General features: G+C 51.4%; 2 protein-coding genes across 2 annotated transcripts; both read left to right on the forward strand.

The window, feature by feature from the left end:
• Positions 1 to 1261: 1261 nt before the first annotated feature.
• Positions 1262 to 10691, forward strand: DHCR24 (24-dehydrocholesterol reductase). Its single transcript, XM_021542065.3, has 9 exons — positions 1262 to 1575; positions 2665 to 2820; positions 3262 to 3367; positions 3624 to 3742; positions 3837 to 4100; positions 4792 to 4935; positions 5855 to 6052; positions 6797 to 6975; positions 8487 to 10691. Exons 1-9 carry the CDS (start codon positions 1318 to 1320, stop codon positions 8638 to 8640), a joined length of 1578 nt encoding a protein of 525 aa, XP_021397740.1. The 5' UTR covers positions 1262 to 1317; the 3' UTR covers positions 8641 to 10691.
• Positions 10692 to 16365: 5674 nt separating this feature from the next.
• PARS2 (prolyl-tRNA synthetase 2, mitochondrial) lies at positions 16366 to 19261 on the forward strand. The gene is made up of 2 exons (XM_021542946.4): positions 16366 to 16421; positions 17201 to 19261. The coding sequence occupies exon 2, from the start codon at positions 17219 to 17221 to the stop codon at positions 18629 to 18631; it is 1413 nt and encodes a 470-aa protein (XP_021398621.3). The 5' UTR covers positions 16366 to 16421; positions 17201 to 17218; the 3' UTR covers positions 18632 to 19261.
• Positions 19262 to 19929: the final 668 nt, after the last annotated feature.

Consider the following 19929-nt stretch of genomic DNA (forward strand, 5'->3'; position numbering starts at 1 on the left):
GCGGTGCCATGGCAAAGTCTCTGCCATTCCAGGGTCCCTGACAGCGCTGGCTGTGCCAGGACCTCCTGGGGCTGTCATTGGACTTCTGTCACTGTCCTCTCAAGCAGCACATCCCTTGAGGGATTTTAACCTCAAAAAACAAAGCTTCTTCTTTCTCACAGACTTTATTTATCTTCTGTCACATGGGTCCATAACGGACAGAAGTTTTCTGCCAGGGTTTTAGAGAGCAAGCCATGTTTTGGAGGGAGGTGCCCCCTTCTTTATTCTAGAAATGGAGCTGCATGGCACTTTGGAGACAACTGCACCGCCGGGTCCTGTGGTGCCTACACCTCCAGAGAGGTGCACAAGTGAGGGATGCACAGGTGAGAGATGCGGAGGTGTTTTGCTCCAGACCCCAACCCAAAGGCACCAGGATGTATCCCTTGCTCAGGGGACACCGGGCATCACAGCACCACCAAGGGCCTGTCCCCAGCCCTGACTGAGGGATCCCCTCTGCCTCAGCCCTTGTCCTCCACCCTGCATCCCATTCAGCCCTGATCTCAGGACCAGTCCCAGCCCTGCCTGGGGTTTGACCCTGTCCAGTCCCCATTCTCAGCCCTGCCCGGGGCTCTGTGCCTGTCCCAGTCCCCCTGAGTCCCCCCCCAGTCCCCCTCAGTCCCCCTGTCCCACTCAGTCCCCTAAGTGCTCCTTAGTCCCCTCAGTGCCCCTCAGTACCCCCCAGACCCCTCAGTCCCTTCTGTCCCCCTCTGTCCCCCCCCAATCCCCTCAGTGCCCCCAGTCCCCTCAGTGCCCCCCAGTCCCCTCTGTCCCCTCAGTGCCCCCCAGTCCCCTCAGTGCCCCTCAGTCCCCTCAGTGCCCCTCAGTCCCCTCAGTCCCCGAGTCCCCTCAGTCCCCTCAGTGCCCCCCAGTCCCCTCTGTCCCCCTCTGTCTCCTCAGTTCCCCCCAGTCCCCTCAGTCCCCTCAGTCCCCGAGTCCCCCGAGTCTCCCCAGTCCCCCTCAGTCCCCAAGTCCCCCAAGTCCCCCCAGTCTCCCTCAGTCCCCTCTGCCCCCTCAGTCCCCTCAGTCCCCAGGCGGTGACACCCCCGCCGCTGGGGGGGCCCCGGTGGCCGCGGCGGTGAGGGGGAGCGCGGGGCCGGCCGCGCGCAGCCAATCGGCGTCCTCAGCGCCTGGTCCGATCTCCGCGGAGCTCTCCGATTGGCCGTCGCCCTCCCCTCTCCTCACGCCTCGGCCAATGGGGGCGGGGGGGCGTGGCCCTGGCGGCGAGCGCGCGAGCGGCGGGCGCGGCATGGCGGGGTCCCATAAGGGAGCGCGGCGGTGATGGAGCGCGAGCGGGCGGTGGGCGTCATGTCGGCGCTGTGGTCGGTGGGCGCGGGGCTGCTGCTCCTGCTGCTCTGGGTGCGGCACCGCGGGCTGGAGGCCGTGCTGGTGAACCACCGCTGGGTCTTCGTCTGCTTCTTCCTCATGCCGCTCTCCATCCTCTTCGACATCTACTACCATCTGCGCGCATGGGCCGTCTGGCGCTTTCACAGCGCCCCGCGGCAGCACGCCCAGCGCGTCCGGCACATCCAGGAGCAGGTGAGGCTTGGCGGCAGCCCGGGGGGGACCGCGGCTTTGCGAGGGGACAGCGTGTCCTTGTCCCGCTCTCTGTCATCCTCCCCACCCCGCCCCGCCATTCCGCACCCGGGGCAAAGTCCAGCCGGAGCGGGGAAAAGCGAGGGAAGAAACGCCGGCCGCCCTCAGGGTTCTTGTCCCGCTGGAACTCCTGTGGAACTCCCTCCTGCGGCCGCTGGCGCGGCGGTGTCCTCAGGGATGTGCTGTGAGCCAGGCTCGGGGACACGCGTGTGTGCAGCGTGGAAACATCAGTCTGAATCCGAAGCGTGTTGGGATTCCGCTCACATCCTGCTGCTCGGCACCGCCACTTCCAGGCGCTGCTTCACGGGCAGATTAAAGTTTTCCTCCGCCCAGAAATGCAGATGTCAGTAGTGGTTCTGTGCTCTCTGGTGTTTCTGTGGTAATTCTGTCACATCCGCTGCTGTTTCCTGCCTTATCTCTCACATCGCAGATACAGATGGATAGTCATGTGCATGGCGTTATTCTCGGAGGGGTTGGGATTGTTGATTTTTACCAGCTGTAGCAGCAACGCAGCTTCGAAGAAAATGCAGTTGTTTGTTCTCTGGGTGTTAACCACTGTGGCTTGGCAGAATTCGTGGCTCATATGTATGGCTTGCACATTTTCCTTCCCAACTTTTTGTAGAATCCTAGGAGGCTTTGGGTTGGAAAGGGCCTTAAAAATCATCTCATTCCAATCCCACCCTGCCATGGGCAGGAGCATCTTCCATTAGATCAGGTTGCTCAAGATTGCTTCCACTAGACCAGGTTTTCTCTCTTTGCCTGGTCATTCAGAGGCTCAGGCCACTTTTAGTGTGTTTTGGATTAGAACTAAGATTATAACAGCAACAATACCTCCCTTAGAAGAGATTTTTTAAAACTCTGTTAGTTTCTTCCTGAAAAAGAAAACCCTAGAGCTGATATTAGAAAAAAACCCTGATATTAGAAATATATCCTCTTCATAACTATACTGGTCATACTTTATTTAGAAGTTCAGAGGTCTGCAAAGAGGCTTCCAGAGCATGGAAATTGGCTGACAGTTGTTGGCTCTTGCAGGTCCGGGAATGGAAGGAAGAAGGCAGCAAGAGGTACATGTGCACGGGCCGGCCTGGCTGGCTGACAGTGTCACTCCGTGTTGGGAAGTACAAGAAGACTCACAAGAACATCATGATCAATTTAATGGATGTTCTGGAAGTAGACCCTGAAAGACAGGTAACAAATCCCACCACAAAGCATTCACTAGAATGGATTTTATGGTTTTTTTCATAATACTCAGAGCTGAAGGGATCAGATTCCACAAAGAGCAAAATTTTGGAGCAGACCTATCACATTTCAAGGGTTTGCAGTGTGGGCTTGGATCGTTCTAGCTGAAAAAACCCAGCATATGGAATTGCTTGGCTTTTATGTGCTGAAGTCTAAAAGACCAGACTGATTTATGGGTTTGGGCACTGAGCAACAAGATGTTGAGGCAGAGGAGGAATCACTAAACAGTTCCCACTATTTTTAGTAGTTCTCTTGGGAAAGTGAGTCTCTGAGTTCTGATAACAGATGGAAGTTTATCCGGTTAGCCATGTTTTGTCATCATTAATGCTGAACTTTTGTGTTTATTGAAAATTTGCGGGTGGGTTTGTTGGGGTTTTTTTTGCTTTTTAGGTTGTTCGTGTGGAGCCTTTGGTGACCATGGGCCAGCTGACTGCATACCTGAATCCCATGGGCTGGACTATTCCTGTGGTACCAGAGCTTGATGATCTCACAGTAGGTAAGGATGGCTGATGAGAGGAGTTTCACTGATTTTGCTGCACTTTCATTAGGGTTTTTAATGCAGTAAAACACTGCATTGTTTTAAAGATTGTAGAAATACTTTTTTGAGCCTTATGTTCTTTGAAGTATTTATGTTATAAGCACTCTTTTTTTGTAATAGTTGTAAAAGAGCTTATAAAGTGGAGGTTTGCTCTCACAAATCACCCACATTTGGAGTGTGTTTCATTTGATTTGTTGTGTGTTCTCTTGATAAGGTGGCCTGATCATGGGAACTGGCATTGAGTCTTCATCCCATATCTATGGACTTTTTCAGCACATCTGTGTGGCCTATGAACTTGTTCTTGCTGATGGAAGCCTTGTGAGATGTACACCAGTAAGACAAAATGTTACTTTGCTATCATTTACTATGTCATTGACAGTTATTGGTGTGGATATATGATTTAGTATGACATACATACTTTTTGCAGACTGAAAACTCAGACCTATTTTATGCAGTGCCTTGGTCTTGTGGTACTCTGGGTTTCCTGGTTGCAGCAGAAATAAAAATGATTCCTGCCAAGAAATATGTCAAAATACATTACAAGCCAGTAAGAGGACTGCAGAAGATTTGTGAGAAGTTCACTGAAGAGTCTAAGAAAAAGGAGAATAGTTTTGTGGAAGGACTTATGTATTCCTTGGATGAAGCAGTCATCATGACAGGAGTCTTGACTGATGAAGCTGAGCAAAGCAAGGTAACTAAAGGGAAGTTATTCACAATAGAAAAAAATACTCCCAAAGTCTAACTGAAGCTGTACTAGAATAAAACCATTATAGAATTGGAACAATCTCTTAACATAGGATTAAAATTTGGATCAGTCCATTAGAATATTTTAATTCCTACTATGACAGAATCTGTTCTCTAAATCTCTTTTATTGGTGAGAGATGACCCACTGACTTCATTCTCTTCCACCTCCTCAGAACAATGATCTTTTCTGCTGGACTGAACAATGCTGCTTTGAACAGCAGTTATTCAGAGTAACTCTCTTCCCAGCAAGTTTTTAATTCTGTTAGTATTAATAAAAACACATTAGGGGCATGCACAGTAAAGTCATGCTAAGTGTTCATGCAACCCTCCACCTGGATGTTTCCCTCTGCCATGTGAGGTTTTGGATTAATGGTGGGTTTAGAGATTGGCATTTTAGGAATTGAGTTCTGTCACATTTGTGGGTTCTTAAATAGCTTGTCAGTGGCAGGCCTTACTTAAACCTTAATGGCAAGAAAGCTAAGAAGGAGCCTTGCAAATGGAGTGAAGGCTCCCTAGATGTCTTGTGGCAGTCTTACCCAGAGGGTATAATACAGATTCCCCCAGAAAAGGAATTTGGGGACATACTCTGTTGTCTAGCAAGGTGTAACTTGCCTAATGAATTCATGTTTTCTTGTAGATAAACAGAATTGGCAACTACTACAAGCCATGGTTCTTTAAGCATGTGGAGACGTATTTGAAAGCTGACAGGACTGGAGTGGAATACATTCCTGCCCGACATTATTACCACAGACATACTCGCAGTATCTTCTGGGAGCTCCAAGTAAGACAGTTCCAAAATTCAGATGTATCTGCAGGAAGGTACTCTGCCATTTCACAGTGTATCATCTTCCCCTTGGCATTAACTTCTTTCTTTAATGGCAGAAAAAAATGGCAAAGTTTATGGCAAATTTACAAGTCCTGTATTTGGGTGCAGCAAATCCAAAGACACTTCTTGGCATATAAGGTGTTGTATCAGAAGCTCCTAATTTTTGGTTTAGTGCTTTTCTGAATTTAGACCTTCAAGTATGTGTTTCAGCATTAATTTTTTGTACCTACTGAGGGATTTCCAAATTCAGATAATGGAAAAAACATGAATGTGAAATTCTGGCTGAAAAACTGCCCCACCTAAATTAATTATGTAGTCAGGTGATTACATAAATGTGTTTATTGTTGTGTGTACTTACACAAAACTTGATTAGACATTCTGAAATATTCCTGTTACTACATTTTCAATCTCTGGAGTGAGGTGCCAGATCCTTTCAGCTCCTGCAGAAGGTAAAAACGGCAATTGGCTGTGTGGGTGGTAATTAAAATGGTACAGCTTTAAAATGCTATTGAGAAATTTGGTTATTCTTGCAAAACTTCTCCTAAAGTTACTCCTTGTGCACTCCTCCCTTGGATGTTGCAAGATGATATAACCTGATGCTCTCTGAACTTTATTTTCTGAAATTATTTGGGGCTATGTTGTGATTCATACAGCTGAAAATCAGTGGTACCCAGAGGAGGCTTGGGGTAAGGCTCTGTAGCCAAGTGCAGTCCAGGCCACTCTAGTTGGCTAATTTGTGTTTTAGTACTTCAGCAAAGTATCACCAATTAAATTAATTGAAAATCTGGCTTAATATTGCCCTGAGGGCTATGAAGTGTTCTTTTGGTCTGCTTGCACATTCTTGAGCAAAACTCTTTTCCTTTCCTCTTTGAAGGATATCATTCCTTTTGGCAATAACCCCGTGTTCCGTTACCTGTTTGGCTGGATGGTCCCCCCAAAAATCTCTCTGTTGAAGCTCACCCAAGGGGAAGCCATCCGGAAGCTGTACGAGCAGCACCACGTTGTGCAGGACATGCTGGTGCCAATAAAGAGCCTTGAAAAATCAATCCAGACCTTCCACGTTGACCTGAATGTAAGAACTCATCTCCCAACAAACCTTGGGTTGTTTGTGATAAGGATTGTGACCGTTGATGTTAAGACATAATACCCTGCTTGTGAAAAAGGTCATTATTGTGTCCTGGGGAGTGTTGTGCTTTGTGAGTCCATGGTGCAAGGCTGCAGCAGAAATAAACACAGATTTCTGAAAAAGGGAAGCATTAAATAAAAGATTGGAGCTTTGGTAGAAGCTGACACTTCTAAAAGATTTTATCACTTACTAAAATTTGAACTTCATCTAAAATGATTGGTGGTCTCACCAAAGACCAACTGTGGAGCTTCATTTCCCTTTCTTGCTTTTATTTCTGAATTTATTTTAGTTAGTGTAGAATTTCAATTTTGATCATTTCAGTTTTGAACTGACCTGGAAAAGAAAACGCTTCCTTCTCATTTTGCTTAGAATATTTATTTAGTTGTTGCTTCGAGATCAGGGGTGGTTTATTTGTGGGTGGTTTTGGGGCCTTTTTCCCTGTTAATTTCAAATGTTTAAAGGGAGGAGATGTAATTCTAGGAGGACATTTTCAATCTATTTGTGTTATGGCCATTAGAAAGTGCAGCTAAAAACAACACCAGGACAGCTGAGGAGGAAGAGCCGAAAGCAAAAGTTTCAGTCCAAGATTGGCAGAAATTCTCTTGACTCTTTATTTTGCTGCATTTATGAAAGAGCTTAAAGGATGATTGTGTTAAAAAATAAGTGATGAAGTATTTTCCTGCCCTGCAGGTGTACCCTATTTGGTTATGTCCTTTCATATTGCCCAACAATCCTGGTATGGTCCATCCCAAAGGAAATGAAACTGAACTCTACGTGGATATAGGAGCTTATGGAGAGCCCAAAAGCAAACAATTTGAAGCCAGGGCCTCAATGAGGCAAATGGAAAAGTTTGTAAGAAGTGTGCACGGGTAAGGACCCCACTCCTCAGAATAGTGATAATCTCATATAATTCACACCCATGTGGTTTAATCACAGTTATTTATCCTACAGAACTTTAATATTTAATATTGCATTAACAACCACAATAATTTAAAACCAATTTAAATTTCTAATTTTGGTGAGTATTAAATATGATTTCACTTCATTGTTTGATTGCAAAGCCTACCAACAAAAGGACACACTAGCTGAAGTTCTTGCAGTGTAGCTGGGAGCTGGGTGACATCAGGTTACCTTTTACCTCCAGGCTACACTGGGAGTAGAGTCTGCTGCTATAAAATGCATCTTTTGGGGTTCCTGAGTGGTGATCCTTGGAATCCAAAGTTTGGAGAGCTTCCCTGGCTGCCCTTGGGACTGTTCTCCCTGCAATCTTTGCAGCATCGTGGAGCGGCTCTGCCCCGTCCTTGCAGCAGGATGTCCTTGCCCAGGGGGCCAGCCTTGGCTGTCCCTGCAGTTAGTCCCTGTGTGCTGGTGGCATTCTTTTCTCCCTCAAAACTTGTGCTCCAGAGCTTCCTTTTCCCTGCCTGGGCTCCGATTACACAGGACCACAGTGGGCGTGAGGCATGTGCCCACCATCTGTCACGGACTCGAGCCAGCCTAATTTGCTGGAGCGGTGTCAGTGGAGGAGCAGCCACAGGCTGGTTTCTCAGGAACAAAAAGCAACTACATGGTATTTTTACACCATCAGTCTAATTTATCCCATTTCTATTTTGACCTACTTCTCAGTCTAACAGTGATCATGTCCCATGTGGCTGAGCAATAATGGCAAGGCTGCTTCGAGATGATTTGGGGACTGCAAATGACTTTGAGCTGCAAGAAGTGATTTGCCAGAGAACAAAGCAACCCAAAGTTAATTTTAAGCATTTTTTTTTTTCATTAACATGAAATTAAGATTTTAATTTAAAGCTCCTTACTGACAAAGTTTGGTCTGTTTTCTACCTGTCACTGGGAAATGAGCAATGGATAAATGCTTAATCTTCCAGTTTCATAATCAGACAAAACAATAGAGCTTCTATGTTAGGTTGTATTTTGCTGCTGTACTCTAGTGTTAGCTGCAGCTTAGAGAGCACACTGTGGAAGTGAGGAAGAGTCCACAGCTGAAGGAGGATTAATTTGTAAATGGACCTTTGTTACACCATGCTTTGTTTACCCTATGAATTTATCTTCTTGGCCTGGTCTCATTTTGCCTTCCTAGTTCTATTATTAATGTCCAGAGAAATGAAAGTCAGAGCATATATTGTTACAGCTGTCTTGAATGGATATTGTAATGCAGGCAAATATGAGATTCTGTGACCGGACCTACATGGATCCTAAGAAAATAGACAGAAAAAAATATGAAATCCACAAAACATAATTGGCTGAATGTCCCAGCATAATCCGTGTGAGCTATGTATTTGCTTGTTTTTAAAAAGCATTGTTGATGGTTTTAAGTATTTGCTATTCATAGCTTGCACTGAATCTCTTCTTTTTCCCTTCTCTCCAGTTTCCAGATGCTGTATGCAGATTGTTACATGACCCGTGAGGAGTTCTGGGATATGTTTGATGGCTCGTTGTACCACAAGCTGAGGGAGGAGATGAATTGCAAGGATGCCTTTCCAGAAGTGTATGACAAAATCTGCAAAGCTGCAAGGCACTGAGCCTGGCTGAGCTCACCAAGCAATCAGGGAAAGAGGAATTTACCTATAGCTAGTCAGTATGTCCTTTAAAGAAAAAAAGCTTTATTGCTCTCCAAATAAGCTCATTCTTATTGATGTTTAAAGGTATGAATTCCTGCTTTACACATTTATGTTTATATTTCTTTGTATGTTTTAAAACCAATTTTCCAAACTCAGAGTGATTGTTTTTAAGAAATCTGAAGTGCTAGCCTTTGTATCTAATGTAGTGACATAGGTGAGTTCACCTATTTCCAAGCAGAAAAAAATAACAGGAATGGATGAAGACACTGGAGTTACACCAGCCGTGTAGCACAGCTTTATTTAACATGACTTCTGAAAACAGGAAGGAGGGCTCAGAAATAGGTGCCAAAGCTGAACACATTGTCTAATTAATCATGTTTTTAAAAACATTTGCCTCCAGTCAGTGTCCTGGAGCAGCTCTGCAGTGGCTCATCCACACTCCATCCTCCTCCAGCTGTGTGATGGTGGTGCTGGGCTGCTCACGTTGTCCTGCAGGGCAGCTGAGCTCCCCAGGCATGGCTTCTGCTGGAAAACTGAGCACTGAGGTGTGAAGAAGATGCTTTTTACTTGTGCCTATCAGATTCATACTGATTTTGATTATGAAGTGCGAATGGATGTAGGTTTTTAGGTGTTTTGTAGTTGGCCAACAGTGCATTGGTTTTTTTGCCCCAAAGTATCAATGTTCTGGCTTTGTAGACCACTGAAAAAAAAATTGCTGCTATTTCATATAGCCAAATTTTACTTTCTTTGTGGGTCAGTTTGTTTGGGTTTATTTTGGGTTTGTTTTTTGGGGTTATTTGGTTGTGGCTTAATTTTAGTGCCTTATAAGTACTCAGTTGGAGGAAGATATGGCTCATCTCAGATTGTTCTGTCCTGGCCTATATGGGAGAAGGAAGTCAAGGCTGCATTCATCTGAGGTTTGTTAGAGCAAGTGGCTGTGGATAAGAACTGTTGATGTGAATCTTGATACAGGCTTTGGTTCTGACTTGAGTGACATTTTTGCTTTTCATTTTAGCTGGGTTAGGTTGATAGGCTTTGTAAAAGGACTGTTTCAGTCACCTAGAGAGGAAATAACAGCAAGTACTGTTAGTTCCCTCTTCTGCTGCTCACAGGTGAAAATGGCACAGTCGTGGACTTGATACACTTGAGTGTAGAAGTGTGGAGATGTTTTGACCCTATAGCTGGAATCAGGGTTCCAAACCAAGCCTGTGTCTTGTCCAAGCAGTACTGAAAATTGTTACTTGAAACTTACTGAGTCTGATGGAAAAGAAAGTAATTTTCTTGAGGCTTGTGTAGGGGGTAACATGGAGAACTTCTCAAACAGTTACCAGTAGGAGGTGTAATTTTATTATGCATGCTAAACCAATGATTTTATTTATTGATAGATGGATGTTCAAGGTCCAGATGAAACCAATGATAAAGCAGTAGCAGGAATAAACTTGGGCTGTAACTCAGTGATGCACACTGTGTGCAAGTAAGGTACCCCTTCAAATCCTGCACAGAGGCAGCAATCCATGGGGAGACACAGCCAGTGCAGAGTGTCCTCAGTGCTGCCCGAGCCCTGGAGCTGTGTCAGTGATCCAGGAGGGCCTGCCACGCCTCCTGGCTGCACCAGGGGTACACAGGAAGGCAAGTGTTGATTCTCAGGGTGTGACCTGCCTTCCTGCCCCCACGAGGGAATTATCCCTGGGGTGAAGCCACGATTAGCCCGGTGCTAGTATAGTCTGCACAGAGCAAGAATGGTTTGGTTAGCTTTGAAAGGGCAATGTTAAAACAGCTAGAGGATATGCAAATACTTCTACTTAGGCTGTGTTTCACTTATGTACTGATGATCTTTAGGTATGCACTGTGTTTGTTTTTTTCACTCCTTAATTTATTGGCAAGCTTTATATGCTGTGATTGGGTACTGCATTGTATCAGTCACACACATGCACACACATCATTGCTGTTGCTCTTGGTTTTTGGTTGTATGGGCTGTTGAAAATAAAGCTCTGGCCGGCGTACTGTTCCAAGGAGTGGCTTTTAATGAGTGCTTGCTTGCTTTTCAACAGCTGTTTATCATTTTCTTGTGCTTCTTGTGTCATTCCACATGGCCAGTGATGACTGAGAAAAGTCTGGGTAAGAGACCCAAGGCATTGTGAGGGAGGTGGTGAGAGGTGATGTCTGCAGGAATGTCTTTGAAGCCTGTGAACCTTCACTTATCTTTTCCCCAGACACACCTGCAATAAAAGAAACACCTCATAGCTGAGCCTTTAGCCCTTCACTCATGCTCCACACAGCTTCATGGTGCCAATTGTCCCGACTTTTTACACACACCACTTCCTTCTTTCCCTGTGACATTTTCTTCAAGGAGGACAAACTCCCATTTTGCATTTAGGTGCTACCCATTGACAGTGGGTAGTTACTTCATTCTTCTCATTTCATGCTAATAAATCTAATCCCTGCCTTGAAAGAGCAGCCAAAAATGAGAGGGAAGACTCGGTGCACTCTTCAGCCTGAGGAGTTTCACACCCACCTGTCTCCTAGATAAATGTCTTCGTGCAGCTCTGTGGGCTCAGTAGGAGGTGTTCTGCCCCTCCCTGCTCACAGCTGGTACACCTTCTCCCAGGGTGTGCGCTGCTCTTTTCCCAGGGAGAAGCCAGACTGCCAAGTGCCCCAGTCCTGCTGAAGCAGCAGTTCAGGTGCCAAAGCCCTTCCACGCTGGCCTTGGCTTAGGCTGCATTTCACAACCCTCCTTTGTTGCCCCAGCTGCATTTCTGTACCCTCCCTCACCCACATCACTGCTCAGGCATTTCCCTTCAGAGCCCTCCTCCTCCGGAACAATAGCCAGGATTTCCTTAAATTGCTGCAGTTTTACCTGTGTCCCATTATCTTCCCCCACCAAATGATAATTGCAGATTAATTAGTATACTTAATCAGCCACAACTAACATGTAATTACACCTAGATTTAATTAATCCTGTCTGGTCTAAACACTTGTACAAGACCTGATAAACTTAATTCTAGGAGAACCAACGCGCTCCCAGTACCTTTTTATGGCCAGCTTTTGTTGCTGCTGAGATTTTCTGCTCATCTTACTTTCTGCAGTGCCTCCAGGTTTTCATTCCCTGCTTGTCTTTGCTATGGGAGCTCTTTTTTAGACCCACTTCTCTGTGGAGTTGTGGTGGACCTGGGGCTACTCAGGTGTGGTAACACCACCCAGAACAGGTATGTGCAATTCCTCTAAGTAGCAGCAGAGTTTGAAAGGAGGTGTTTAACCCTGAGTGAGCTGTGTGTGCCATCACACCTTCCTTGGGAGGATGTGCGGGGTCTGGCATCCTCTTAGGTATGTAATTTCTCTAAAGTCCCACCTGAAAACAGTTAATTTCTGCTCAATTGCAGTGTCATTGCCCCCCTCCTTTAAGTCTCTGTGTTCAGCCAGGCAGAGGGAGGACAGGATATCCCCTCTGTCATGCTTTCTGTGGTCCCTATCTATCCCAGGGAAGGCATGGTACAATTCCAACACTTTGTCTCTCTTGTCCTTTGCTCCTGGGCCTCCCCAGCTCCCATCAGCCACTGCCCTGTGAATTGCAGGCTCCTGGCTGCTCCTGAGGTTCCCCCAGTTTGAGGAACCCTCTGAGGAGCAGGCTGGTTGTGCCAGCAGCAGAGCCACTCACCTCAGCAAGTGATACAACCACAGTGGCACATCTTAACCAAAGGGAGCCCACACTGCAGGGGAGGGAGGAGGACACAGCACCCAGTGAGCCCCACCACTCCTCCAGGAGCAGCTCTGGCCACAGCAGGCCATAAAGAGTTGATTATCCCTGCAGGCTTGAGCTCTCTCACCAGTCCCCTCCTGCCAGCTGCAGTGAAGGGCAGCAGTGTCACAACCTCCCCACTCAAGTGTAATCTGAAAGTTCCCCACCAATTATGAAGATGTCTTGACCTCTTTCAAGCTGCCTGTTCCTCACTCAGCTGGATAAAGGAGAGAAGCCATGTGGATTCCTGCTGATCATCCCTAGCCAAGGTGGACTGTTTCAGACAAAAGCTTTCCCTGTCTGCTTTGAGCCCTTTAGGCTTTGTTCTGGTTCTCTGTGGGGAAGCTGCCAAGATGAATACAGCTCCAGGAATGGGTACTGGGGGAAGGGCTCCTACCTGCACTGGCTCTGCAATGTGCTGCTGATGCTGCTAGAGGAAAAACTGGCTTTTAAGCAGCAGAGAATGACTTTTTGGAGGATACAAGGAGCTCCTGGCACCTAAAAGGACCCAGCTGCCCTCATCCATGAAGTGCCTCCGCTTGCTTGCAGGTGAAACAGAGCAAAACTAATGGGAAGGGTTGTCCAAGCATCCCTTGAAAAGGGCAAAGGCCTGAGGATGCAGGCAGAGGTAATGTGGGCACTGCTGAGCTCCTGCCAGGCTCACCTGCCTGTGGGCAGCGTGTTCTCCCTGCTGGTTGCTCAGCACATCCCGTGCTTCCACCCCAGGCTGCTCCCAGCTTGAGCTGCGTGTGCTGGACCATCCTGTGCAAACAGCCCCTGTGCAAGGAGCACAGGCAGCCTGGGAGGTGAGAAGAGTAAGTCCAGCTGCCTCCACACGTGCAGCTCTCACCTAGCTGCCCATGTCTCCAGGACTGCCTGCAGCCACCTGCTGACAGCTCTGGTCCCCAGGGACCACAGGGATGGTGGCAGCCCTTGCCATGGCAACCATCACCGTGGCACCCAGCATCTCCATTCCCCCAGGAATGTCCCCTCCCCTGTGCAGGCAGGGCTGGAAAGCAGCAGGGAAAAAACAAAGTGTTGTCTGCTCAAGAGGAGCTGTCTGGAAGCACCCCAGGGTTACCCCAGAGGGAGCACTGCACCTTGGGTAGCTGCCAGGGCACAGGGGGTGTGCAGTAATTTTATATTTCCCAGCTACTCCCCAAGGGGCAAATCAAAGGCAGGACCTGGAATCGCTACTCCAGTGGGCATAAAAACGTTGTCCAGCAGTTACAGTAATATCAGTGGAGGGGATCAAATCAGTGAGCCAAGGCTGTGGGCCAGCACCCTGGGGTCACAGGCCCTACAAGCTGTCCACAGGTGGATGGGATGTGCCACCACTCTGTGCCCACCCCAAGCCCAAACTGCAAATCCTCTGCAGGATGGAGAGAGGTTTGACCACTGAATGACTTGGCCTCTCCCCTGCCCTGACTTCTTTTCCCTAGCCCTGTCCTGGTGCTACCTGGGGATGCTGCTGGAAAGGGAAGAACCATTTTCCACCAGCTCAGTGGTTACTCCCACACTGACCCCTTGATCTCTTTGGTGCTGTACCAGGCACTGATTCAAGACAGCTGCTATTGCCTGCTTGGTCTTTCATTTATCTTTCCCCATCCTCAGCATTTTTCCTCCCGGAAATCTCTCGGGGCAAAGAGAGAGGCCCCAGACAGGAGCTGAGCCCCTCCTGTGCAGGGCATGCCCCTCTCAGGCCACTCTTTTGGCCCCAGTGCCATAAATCAGCCCCAGCAAAGCAGCAGGGGAGCAGTTTGGTGAAAGGCTGCAGGGGCAGCAGTACCTTTATTAGGTTCCCCCAGCACAGCTGGAAAAAATAAGGAGCCCAGACAGGCTTTCAGGCACATAACCCCTGAGCTGAGCCCTGCATTTGGTCCTGTCTGCTGATTTAATAACAGATCAGCTTTCCCCACAGACCACATCTCCTGTGTAGCCTTAAACCCTCCTGGTTAAAACACTGCCCCAGAGAATCAATCCAAGATGGTTTTGTCCCTTTGATCAGTACAGCAGGTAATAAGTCACTGACGGAAATGTGTTTCACTTCTCTGGCTCCAACAATAGAAATGGAGACAACCCTCTGTCCTGAACTGCCTGGTGAAAACCTCACAGTTCCTGGGCAAGTAGGAGGAGATGGACAAAAGGCTTTGTAGGGTGGCTGTGGAGGTCCCCAGGGACACACAGCAGCACCTGGCTGTCCAAGGTGTGAGCAAATTCCCTTCCCACAGGGATCCATCCCAATCTCCAGCCTCAGAGACAGCCACAGCATTTACAGTGCCTGTTTAATTGTGGTGACAAGCACAGATTGCCTGACAAAACCAGGTAAGGCTGGTCTGGGAGCTGCTGAGGGACTCCCACAGGTGCCTCTGGGCACACAGGTGGTTGAGTCACCTGGCAGAACTGGCTCAACTGTTTAATGACTTTAATGTTTCTAGATAGCCCAGAGCATCACATGTGCTCCTTAATTCCTCGCTTTTGCCCATATCCAGTCCTCTGTAAACAGGAGTGCACATTACATTATAAAAGAATTGTGAAGATTTCTTCAAATCCCATTTTTAAAATAAGGGTTTCTTCTTCTTTCCCTCTATTTAAAGAGGATTATTTAACTCTTCTTTGAAGTGCTGTCTCCTCCTCCAGTGGAGTGCTTTAGTGTGTGCTCCGGAGATGCTGAACTCCCTCTGAGCTGAGGGAGGAGGCTGGAAAGTGCAGTGTGGAGGTGGTCACTGGGTGTCAGGCAATGTGTGTCTGCCAGACTGGGTTGGAGAGAGCTGGAATGAGCTAAGAAGGTGGCTTTTGATCTCTCAGCCTTCCTTCAGGTACCCTCCAAGTGCTTCTGTCCCTGAACACTCAGTACATGCTGCCCCAAGACTGAGCCTGGAAAGGGAAGCAGATGGACTCATTACTTTCAAGGACCCTTTTTTTCCTGTCTTGGCTCTTTTTACTATTTTTCACTGTTACACGAGGGTGAAATCTGTGCAAGAACTGTTCCTGGTGGACAGAACTCCTGGGCCAAGCGGCGGAGTTTGACCTGGATGATGCCATTCCCAAACTGCAGCTCCTCAGGGACAAACAGAAAACATTTGGCATCGAGTGCTTCGAGCAGGTCATTGCCCTGGGGCAGTGTGGCTCCACCGAGACCTTGTGGTGCCTCCTGCAGACGCCGCTTTGGGCAGGTGAGGCTGGAGAAGCACCAAGGCATGGACGGAGCAGGGGGTTCAGAAAGACGAGGAGTTCCCAGGCGGTGCCTGCGGAGCTGAGGGCTGTGTGCCATAACCACGCTCTGGACACGACCCAGCTGTGCAAAGCCATGACCGGGGGGAGGATGGAGCTGCCAAAGTGCTCTTTGAGGTGAGGAACATCAGTTCTTCCAAGGCCAGGATGTACAAGTGGTCACTGTCCCTCTGAGCCGGTGGGACGGCAGCAAGCTCCACAGCAGCAGCCTCTCCCAAGAACCAGGAGCTTCTGGGTTTTCCAAGCCTTGGAAAGGCGTCCCAGTTAGGAAGGGATGCCCAAACCGTGGGGGTGCCATTGCTGGGATCGCTGTCCCCGTGTGATCGCTGTCCCCGTGGGATCGCTGTTCCCGTGGGATCGCTGTCCCTGTCCTGCCCTGTCCCCGTGGGATCGCTGTCCCCGTGTGATCGCTGTCCCTGTCCTGCCCTGTCCCCGTGGATCGCTGTCCCCGTGGGATCGCTGTTCCCGTGGGATCGCTGTCCCTGTCCTGCGTTGTCCCCGTGGGATCGCTGTCCCCGTGGGATCGCTGTCCCTGTCCTGCCCTGTCCCCGTGGGATCGCTGTCCCCGTGGGATCGCTGTTCCCGTCCCGCCGCCGCCCGCCGCCCCGGGCGCTGCGCACGGTCCTCCCGCCCGGCAGGGGGCGCCCGCCGCGCCCGGCGGAACCAGCGAGAGCGGCGCGCGCCGCCCCTCTGCCGCGTGGGTCCGCCCGCGTGACAGGGAGGGGCTCCCCATTGGCCGCGCCGGCGGGGCCGGGCGCGCGCCCCCGCGGCCGTAAGTTTGCGCGCGGGTGTGCGTGTGCGCGTGCACGTGTGTGTGTGCGCTGCGGTGTGTTTGTGCGCTCAGGCGTGAGTGTGCGCTCAGGTGTTCCCCCGTGGCATCCCCACGTATCCATGCACGTACCTGCACATCCCGGAAGGTGTTCCCGCGTGGGCAGCATCATCCCGCGTGTGTGCCGCTGTGCCCGTGCCGCGTTCGTGCGTGTCCGTGTGCGGGTACCGGGGTGTCCCGGGAAGCGCGCAGGGCTGTGTGAACGCCGTGCAGCATTCCCGTGTGATGGGGTACCTGTATGTGCACACCGGGTGTGCCCGTGCAGCATTCCCGTGTGACGGGATACCTGTATGTGCACACCGGGTGTGCCCGTGCAGCATTCCCGTGTGACGGGATACCTGTATGTGCACACCGGGTGTGCCCGTGCAGCATTCCCGTGTGACGGGATACCTGTATGTGAACACCCGGGTGTGCCCGTGCAGCATTCCCGTGTGATGGGGTACCTGTATGTGCACACCCGGGTGTGCCCGTGCAGCATTCCCGTGTGATGGGGTACCTGTATGTGCACACCCGGGTGTGCCCGTGCATCATTCCTGTGTCCGGGTACCTGTATGTGCACACCGGGTGTGCCCGTGCAGCATTCCCGTGTGATGGGGTACCTGTATGTGCACACCCGGTGCGTGTGGGTCCGTGTGAGCTCTGACACCGTGTGCGTGTCAGGGTGGCGCAGTCCCTGCGCTGTGTCAGCGCTGACCCCCGCTCTGTCCCCTCTCTCTCCGCAGCCCCTCTCCGTGCCCGCCATGGAGGCCTTGCTGAGGAGCTGCCGTCTCCCGGCGCTGGGCGCTCGGCAGTGCGGGATCAGGGCCCGGCACGGCGGCGCCCCGGGCAGGGCCAGGCGCCTGCGGCTCTCGCAGCTCTTCCAGCCGCTGGCCCTGCCCGTGGGCAGCCAGGTGGGCTCCGAGGGCCGGCCCGGGGAGCCCACCTGCCGCAGCCAGCGGCTGATGCTGCAGGCGGGGCTCATCCATCCTACCAGCCCCGGCTGCTACTGCTACCTGCCGCCCACCGTCCGCGCCATGGAGAAGCTGATCCAGGTGATGGACGAGGAGATGCAGGCCGTGGGTGGGCAGAAGCTGAACCTGCCCAGCCTGTGCTCGGCGGAGCTGTGGCGCGCCAGCGGCCGCTGGGACCAGATGGGGCCGGAGCTCTTCCGGCTGGTGGATCGGCACGACCACGACTACTGCCTGGGCCCCACGCACGAGGAGGTGGTGACAGCGCTGGTGGCCTCGCAGACCGGCCTGTCCTACAAGCAGCTCCCGCTGCGCCTCTACCAGGTCACCAGGAAGTTCCGGGACGAGCCCAAGCCCCGCTTTGGCTTGCTGCGCAGCCGGGAGTTCTACATGAAGGACATGTACACCTTCGACAGCTCCGAGGAGGCGGCTCGGCGCACCTACGAGCAGGTGTGTGCTGCCTACTGCAGCCTCTTTGCCCGCCTGGGCCTGCCCTTCGTCAAGGTGCAGGCGGCCACGGGCAGCATCGGTGGCAGCACGTCCCACGAGTTCCAGCTGCCGGCAGACATCGGCGAGGACAGGCTGCTGCTGTGCCCTCAGGGGCATTTCGCAGCCAACGTGGAGACGCTAAACGGGGAGCAAACCTCGTGCCCCACGTGCGGGGAGAAACTCACCGAGACCAAAGGCATCGAGGTGGGGCACACGTTTTACCTGGGCACCAAGTACTCCTCCGTCGCCAACGCCGTCTTCTCCTCCGCCGAGAACAAACCCCAGCTGGCAGAAATGGGCTGCTACGGCCTGGGCGTCACTCGCATCCTGGCGGCCTCCATCGAGGTGCTCTCCACCGAGGACAGCATCCGCTGGCCCAGCCTCATCGCGCCCTACCAGCTCTGCTTCATCCCCCCCAAGAGGGGCAGCAAGGAGGAGGAGGAGGGAGCGGCGCTGCTGGAGCGGGTGTACGATGAGCTGGCCGAAGCGCTGCCCCAGCTCGCCGCCGACTCAGTGCTGGACGACCGGAGCCAGCTGACCATCGGCAAGAGGCTGAAGGATGCCAAAAGGCTGGGCTATCCCTACGTGGTGGTGGCTGGGAAGAGGGTCTGCGAGGACCCCCCGGTCTTTGAGGTTTGGAATCAGAATGCCAGCGAGGTTTTGTTCCTCACCAAAGAAGGCGTCATAGAGCTGCTGAGTAAAGTGCAAGTCCCTTAAGTGCCTCCTCTCTGAATCCGTCATCTCTGCTGCAGTGAGTTCATCTGGGCAGCCCTGGCGATGGCTCTGGGTGAGCAGAGGCAAATCCAGCTCACATCAGAGCCATTTGCAGCATCCTGCAGGTGTGCCAGGTGCTGAGGTTGAGCTGGAATCAGCCCACATTCCCCCACATGGTTGGGGACATTCCTCCCTCTGGGTACAGCTGCCTGGAAGTTGCTTTTTCCAGCACTTGTAGCCTCGTGTGGCTGTGGGAGCACTGGCAGGGCCAACCCCTCACTGCCTGGCAGGGATGGACTGGCCAAGGTCTCTGTCAGAGAACAGCAAAACTGCCCAGGGCGACAGGAGGGTTCCCCTCACTGCCTCAAAGGATTCTAAGAGAGACAAAGAAAGGTGACTTCCCTGTGTTTGCATTTTCCTTCAGGAACACCCACGTCCCATGAAGGTGGAAGCTTGCCATGGCAGGCCCAGGGCTCCTGTGAGGAGCTGCTTGGTGCCATCCCAGCAGCACTGACGGGACAGGGAGCTGCGTGGAGGGGTCACCTCACCCTGTGCCGCAGCTCCTCGGTCTGGGATCTAGAAATCATGAGCTACACTGTAATAAAATCACAGAATCGTTAGGTTGGAAAAGGCCTTTAAAATCATTGAGTCCAGCCATTAACCTGAGCTGCCAAGGCCACCTGTAACCCGTGTCCCCAGGTGCCCGTTAAATCTCTCCAGGGATGGTGACTCCATCACTTCCCTGAGCAGGCTGTTCCAATGCCTGACAACCCTTCTGAGAAAGAACTTTTTTCCTAATATCCCTGCTGGGGCGGGGGGTGGGGGCTGATGAGGGTGCCGGTGGGATGCGGATGCCGGTGGGATGCCGGGGCCGGGATTGAGGCGGCAGAGGGTGGGATGCTGGTGCCAGTGGGATGCCGGGGTGGATGTCGGGACTGAGCGGATGCCGGTGCCAGTGGGATGTCAGGGTGGATGTCAGGACTGGGCAGATGCCGGTGCCGGTACCGGTGGGATGCCGGGGTGGATGTTGGGACTGGGTGGATGCCGGTGCCAATACCGGTGGGATGCCGGGGCGGGTCGGATGTCGGGACTGGTGGGACGCCGGTGCCAGTACCGGTGCCAGTGGGATGTCGGGGTGGATGTTGGGACTGGGCGGATGCCGGTACCGGTGCCGGTGGGATGCCGGGGTGGATGTCGGGACTGGGCGGATGCCGGGGCCGGTGCCGATACCGGTGGGATGCCGGGACGGTGTCGGGACTGGTGGGATGCCGGTACCGGTGGGATGCTGGAGTGGATGTCGG

This window comes from Lonchura striata, chromosome 8 (assembly GCF_050655825.1).
Source record: "Lonchura striata isolate lonStrDom1 chromosome 8, ASM5065582v1, whole genome shotgun sequence".
Lineage (NCBI taxonomy): Eukaryota > Metazoa > Chordata > Aves > Passeriformes > Estrildidae > Lonchura > Lonchura striata.

What these genes read in the sequence shown, in the direction of transcription:
- DHCR24 (XM_021542065.3), top strand. Translation starts at nt 1,318, where the DNA reads ATGGAGCGCGAGCGGGCGGTGGGCGTCATGTCGGCGCTGTGGTCGGTG. An exon ending in GCTTGATGATCTCACAGTAG is followed by an intron (nt 3,368 to 3,623) that starts GTAAGGATGGCT and finishes TCTCTTGATAAG; the next exon opens with GTGGCCTGATCATGGGAACT. An exon ending in ATGAAGCTGAGCAAAGCAAG is followed by an intron (nt 4,101 to 4,791) that starts GTAACTAAAGGG and finishes GTTTTCTTGTAG; the next exon opens with ATAAACAGAATTGGCAACTA.
- PARS2 (XM_021542946.4), top strand. Translation starts at nt 17,219, where the DNA reads ATGGAGGCCTTGCTGAGGAGCTGCCGTCTCCCGGCGCTGGGCGCTCGG.